Below are 6777 nucleotides of genomic sequence, written 5' to 3' on the forward strand. Positions count from 1 at the left end.
TTGATGATAGCCATTCCAGTGGATATAAAGTGACTTCTCATTGTGGCCTTTGTCTGTGCTTCTCTAATGGCTAATAATGTTGAGCATCTTTTGAAATGTTTCTATATCTTCTTTGGAGAAACACCTATTCAAATAACTAGCCTATTTTTAAGTTGGGTTGTTTCTTTCTGTTGCTGAAATGTCAGAGTTCTTTATCATTGATACTAGACCCTAGTCAGATATATGTATGATTTATGAATATTTTCTCCCATTCTGTCCTCACCACCAAAGAAAATGCTTGAAATCAGCAAGAGGCAGAGATGGAAGGAAAGCTCCGCCCACAGCTGTCCTCGCTGGGTGGAGCCTCCTCACCAGGCCTCTGCTCTCCTTTCCCAAGCCTGTCAGCCCCCAAGCTCACCTCTCAGCAAAGATCACCAGGGTCTTTTCATCTGAAAGCTGGAACACTACCTCCCTTTTCCCACCCCACTTCTCTGCTTTATTTTTCTTCATGAACTTACCATCTTTAATTTACTATGTATTTTATTACTTTATTTTAGTTTCTGCCTCCTCCTTGGAGAATGTAAGTTCTGTGAGGGCAAGAATTATTTTCTTTTAATATGTTACTGTATCCTTGTTGTATAAAGCAGAGTTTGGCACCAAGAACTTACCCAGCAAATGTTTATTGAATGAATGAATGACTTTGTAGATAATGAAACCTTGAAAAATAAACTGTTTCTCCGAGAGAGAAGTAACTCAAATCTGCCCATCATTATACTCGAACAAACCTGCCTTTGAAGCTAAGATCTCTTTCCTGTGTTCATACTTCAGAAAAAGAAGACATGACTGATAATATCTAAGAGGAAGGAAGCGGTGCATCGTGCTGGGACTCTGCCTGGATGTTATAAAATTAATTTTTTTATAGACCAGCCTTTCAATCAATTTCTGGAGATGGGTTATCTTGCTTTCCTTTTGGCTATGCTTCATGTATACAAAGGTAAAGATAATCTTTATGTCTTCATTTTTAAAATTTGGCCTCACAGTATGACATGTTCAGAATTCATAATGCTTAGTGGTTTAGATAATTTCTCACTTGTTCAGAAAAATTAAAATTTACAATTGCCAGTTGTCAGTGGTGTAAAGCTTTTTAGACTAAGGTAGCAACTGTCAGCCTTTATCATGATTTCAATTTGCAATCTTGCTGGGTCTGAGGAAGCCTGTGGTATTTATTTGCAGTCTCTATCATTAAGTCTAACTGAATTCATGTGGTGTTGTGTATTTCAGCTCTGTCTGAAGAGATATTTTGGGACACAACTGTTAAACTGGCTGAGAATATGACTCTAGAGTGTGTGTATCCATCCGCAGACACCTTAACGCAGATGGAGTGGTTCAAGGTCACTTCAGTGGAGAAAGAGGCTGTAGCTATTTTCAGCCCTACTCACGGTGTGGTCATAAGGCCGTCCTACGCGGACAGGGTTTTCTTTGTGAATTCCTCGATGGCCCCCAATGATATCAGCCTTTCTTTTCATAATGCCTCCGAAGCTGATGTCGGCTTCTATTGCTGCTTCCTTCATACTTTCCCACAGGGAACCTGGGAAAAGGTGATCCAGGTGGTCCAGTCAGGTAAGGGCAAGTTTCATTTTCATTTTTATCCACCTACAGCATTCAATTCTATAAAGCCCAAGTCGAAGCTACAGAATGTCTTATCATATGTTGGTGGCAGTTTCCAGTTCCATTTCTGGGTACCATGATACTGTTGATTCAGTGGGGTAATACTGTGAGCCAATTTCACTTTTTCTTAATGTGCTATAACTTCTGGGCAGATGTCTCACAAATCTGCACGTCGTGCGGGAAAGACAGGCTTTATGATGTCTTAATGATAACTGGAGCCTGCATTAAACTGATGTTGGCAACATATGGGTTAGGAGCCACATCCCTCCCAGGGAAGCTGTGGCGTTCCTTTAGCCGGGCACTCAGCCTTAACTTCAACCCTCCAGACGTTCAGGGTCCTTCCTTCAGCATTTGAATCCTGGGCAAAGATCAAACACTGGCTCCATCTTTCATCTCATCCAAGGTTAGCTAGAGAAGATACTTTTTTCAGGAATTGCTAGCTGTCATGTCAGAAATAACCTAATGACTTCTTAGTCATTTTCTGCCAGTGACTGATGGTGGTTTGGGCCCTCTCGTAATGGCCTCATGGAGTGCATATTGTGTATTGGAAAACTTGGGATTCATAGCCATTACTTCCCATGTAGCCTCATGTTAGGTGCTTGATTGTCCCAAATGTCAAGTTCTTAAATAGTAAATTGAGTTAGTAATACCCTTCTATCTGTTGAATGGTTCAGGAATAATGTACTTAGAGAACTTGGCTGATGGTAGAGAATGATCAGTATTCTCTTCACTATCATTATTTCCTATCATTTTGACACAAAATGACTAATGTGAAATTTTTAGATATCATTGACAGTCTAAAGAAGATAATATTTTGTGTTTTTTGTCCGGTATCTCTTAAATTATACTCTGTGGTCATTTCAAGGAGAACATTATATGACATCTGGATAGCGCTTTATTTTTAAGCTACTCATATGCTAGAAGAACAATTCTAGTATTGCGTGAGTAACGTCAAATGGTCAGGGGGGAAGGGAGATCTCTGTGTGTTTAGTTTTTCCTTTCCTTTAGGTGTAACTAAATTCGATGATAATGTCATGCATATGGCTGAGGCTCACAGAGTGTCAATTAGCAAAACAGCTTTAGTTAAATGCTTATTTATTAAAGACTCAGGTTCTCATATTCTCATATACTGTTGTGTTCAGGCATCTGTTAAACGCTGTTTGCGAGTTGTTAGTATATAGTTCACTTTTGACCAGTCATGCAAGTGATGGAGAGAATTAGAAAGTGTTTTAAAACAGAATGAGCCGTTTGATACCACCAAGGCTAGAGCCAGCTGGGCTGACCCTCCCAGCTGTACACCTTTGCAGTTTGGGTTCCAGATTAGGTCAAAGGGAAAACAGTTGAAAACAGGTAGCTCTGGGCAGTGCCTGTGGCTCGAAGGAGTAGGGCACTGGCCCCATATGCCAGAGGTGGTGGGTACAAACCCAGCCTCAGCCAAAAAAAAGAAAAGAAAGAAAACAGGTAGCTCAACCTTTACTGCAAGTTTAGAATAGAAGATAGAGCTAGAACTAAAAGCTGGCTGCCACCCCGAGGTGGGATTTTAGCATCATGTATGAATAGTTTTAGAAATATTTTCTATTTTTATCAACCAGATTTATTGCTCCTGCTAGTTTTGAGGTTAGGGAAACAGTTCTCTCTCATCATGAGGCTTTTTAAAAATACTGATGAGATTTTTGAGTCAGTGGTCTGTCAAAGGGGGTGCCTGGCTCCCCAGCTTGTTTAGTTCTTCACGATAGTCTCATTAATCACGTTTGGTTGCTGCCGTTTTTGGTCACTTATATTTTTAAAGAACAGATCGCTGTGATGGGCCTGTTAGAGTGTCTACCTTATTTCAGGATTTGAAGGGCTGTGTTTTTCTGAACCAAGAATAATAGTGAGTTTAAAAATATGTCAGTTGTGTGTGAAGATTAACTTAAAGATAATTTTTCCTTAGGTGTTTTATTAACAATGTACCAGAGTCTGTAAATATTGTGTTTTTGTAAAATATAGAGGGTGAGTTGACAATCTTATTTAATAATTTTTAAAAATCAGACTTGGAATCCAGAGATCTTACTTTGCATAATAGATTGACTTTGAAGAGGATGACCTAGGAGACAGCCTTGGGGATGGGAATGCCTGGGGGGGCCCGAAAGGATGAGCCCATGGCCATTGCACCTGCTGCCAGTGCTCATCCCCTTGGGTGTTCAGTCCAGATGAGCAGGTGAGATGTCTCATTCTGGATACCTAGTACTGCTAATACAGAATTACTCAGAAATATGTGTTTGCTTCAGAATAGGCATTTCTTCATTAGCAACTAATTTAGAGGGTGACAACATTGATTTTTACCTACTTTGTGGGAAAATATGCTAAGATGACTTGGAAGGGTTTCAAAGGCAGCCCTTTCACAGCAGAGCATGTGGGAATGCTCTGGAGAAGGCTGTTGCCACCAGTTAGTGTCTGGCCATCCCAGGCAGTTAAAGGAAATACAGTTTTACTATGGAAATTCTCCCCCAAATGGGTAACCCACTGAAAACACTCTGCTGCCTACACTTTCCAGGGCACTATTCTGTGGGAAGCAACTGAACACCATCTCATTTAATCCCTACAAAATACTGTGGGAAGGTAATGTTTTCCCAACTTAAGAGAAGACGCCAAGATTCAGGGTTGTTAAGTACCTGGCCCAAGGTCACTGAGCTGTCCACTCACAGTGCCAGGCCAAGCCCAGTCCATGAGTCTGAAGTGCTAGAAATGAGATGAAGGAGAGCTTGACTCCACCCAGTGAAGCAGGGAAAACTTGCTCTGGACCTTGAAGAATAGGAGGGAAATTTTTTAAGATAGAAAGATTGGGGCAAGGGAAGGACAGATGATGAGGAGAGAAGGGTGTCTTAGGAGGGTGATGGCATGGAGAAGGGCACAGCAGAAGTGTGAAGTTCATGTAGGGGGCAGAGCATGGCCTCTTTGATGAGGGCACTAGGCTTGGGTAGGCTGTGGTTCTTGCACTGGACTATGAGACTCTTCACTCCCACAGAGGTCGCCTTAGAGGCGGCCTCAGGGGTGAGGAAGAAAGACACTGCAAGGAGGGGGGCCTGCCCCTGCCTACACCAGCAAGGGCTCAGCATATGATCTTTAGGGTCTCGGGTAAGGCTTCGGTACAGTAGCTTTTATGTGCAAAGAGTTTGCAGTCCTCCAGGGCAGCAGAACATTAGAGACAAGCCTAGGAACTTAGTAGGGTCCTGATCTTGATGTGCCTAGCAGAGTTTAAACTCCAACCTGTCATGTGGACCAGGGAACATCTCTGAACATTTTTTAAGAGAGAAACACACAGTAAATTAAGTTTTTATTTCTTTCACCACTTGGAAGATTAAACTAGCTGTGGCCTTACAGGAGGGGAAGAGTTTAAGGGCAGGGTGAATGAATGAGATTCCATAGGTTGGAACATTTACACACTGCAGCAGGGCTGTCAATTGGTAGCTGTTATTTCAGTCTGATAAACAGAACCAATGAAGTGAATGTGCATATATGGAGAGATTTATTGTAAGGAATTGGCTCAGGCAATTATGGAGCCTGCAAAGTCCAAATCCTCAGTGTGGGTAATAGGCTGGAGACCCAGAGATCAGATGGTGCAGATGACGTCCAAAGGCTTCTACTAAAGCAGCGGTTCTCAACCTGTGGGTCGTGACCCACAGGAACTGTATTAAAGGGCCACGGCATAAGGAAGGTTGAGAACCACTGTACTAAAGAATTCCCTCCTATTCAGGGAGGTTGGTTTTTTTGTTCTTTCAGGTCCTTCAACTAACTAGATGAGACCCACTTACTTTATGGAAAACAACTGCTTACTCAAAATTCACCAATTTAAATGTTAATTTTATCCACAAACACCATCCAACTTGACACATAAAATTAATCATCACATCTGTTTTAGAGAAATGACGTGACATTAGCTAAAGAACCCCAAATCTCATGATGCAATAATTTCACTCTGTTTGATATCCCAGAGATTGCTCATGTATAAGAAATATTCCTGGCGATGTTTATAACAACAATGATTCCAATAACAAAATATGGGTCACAACTCAAATACCCATCAAGAGCAGAATGGACAAATCCTTTGAGGACTATTCATATACCAGGATACCTGCATGTCTAAAGAATGAATGAGTTATTACTGTATTCACCAGCAGGTGTGGACCTCAGGAACATCATCTGGAAAGAAAAGAGCACGTTACAAATGAAATAGATGGGGTAGGATTCCTTTCCTTGGAAAATTAAGCTATGTTATTTATAGATACTAACCTGGTAAAACTTCAAAGAAAAGGAAAGTTCTGTAATATGGGCCAGTGGGGAATAGAACAGAATTGGGAAGGGCTACAAGAATCTTCAAACTTCATGATTGAGATGACTTTCTTATAGGGGTTTTATTTCTTATTTGTCTCAAAATAACTTAAAAAAATTTTTTTGGCTGATCTACTGATTTCTATTAAAATGGTGAAAAGAGATACAATTGCAATTTTACAGCAATTCAAATATAATTTTCTAAATTAAGGATGAGTGCTTCATTCGGATTTGAACTGGGGGGGTCAGCTTGAGGGCATCTTCAACAATGAATCCAAATTTTTATAATCCAGACACTGAAAAATGGTGATTTCATTTAAAATGATGAGAAATTGGGAGGCAGACTTGGCTTAGAAGAGAGGACAGAAATCTCTTTCAGGTGTATTGAGTTGTAAAATAGCCTTTGACTACTGAAATTATGGAACAGCCAACCAGAAAAAAGGTCAGGATCAAAGACACCCGTTCTGAACAGATCTGAGTAATCTCCGAGCTGTATATGAACAAGATGGTTAACTAAGAAAGTGCTGACAGGTAGGGCAGGAGGAGGAGGTCTAGGCAGACAGTCATGTTGCAGTGGGTGAGGCGTTCGTGTTAAAGGATAGAGACACAGGGAGGAGAGGAGACACAGAATAGGTGAATCCCTGACGTGGGAGCAGAAGACAAGTTGCATCATGTGTACTTGGAGGCTGTGTGTTCCCGCTCCTCACATTCAGGGCTGTCACATGTTCTCTGACTTGGTGATCTTCCATATTCCAGTCCCCTCATCTCAACTCACCATAGAGATGTTCCTCTCCCCGCCCTTTTTTTTTTTTTTTTTTT

The 6777-nt window shown here is 41.2% G+C and overlaps 1 protein-coding gene across 1 annotated transcript in view; it reads left to right on the plus strand.

The window, feature by feature from the left end:
* Window positions 1-842: 842 nt before the first annotated feature.
* The window catches only part of CD226 (CD226 molecule), a 59413-nt gene continuing 53478 nt past the window's right edge, over window positions 843-6777 (plus strand). The window contains exons 1-2 of the mRNA XM_003788458.3: window positions 843-973; window positions 1261-1599. Of these exons, the coding sequence (XP_003788506.3) occupies window positions 928-973; window positions 1261-1599 (385 nt within the window). The 5' untranslated portion in view covers window positions 843-927. The remainder of the gene's footprint in view (window positions 974-1260; window positions 1600-6777) is intronic.

This window comes from Otolemur garnettii, unplaced genomic scaffold (genome assembly GCF_000181295.1).
Source record: "Otolemur garnettii isolate 467f Iridium unplaced genomic scaffold, OtoGar3 scaffold00027, whole genome shotgun sequence".
Lineage (NCBI taxonomy): Eukaryota > Metazoa > Chordata > Mammalia > Primates > Galagidae > Otolemur > Otolemur garnettii.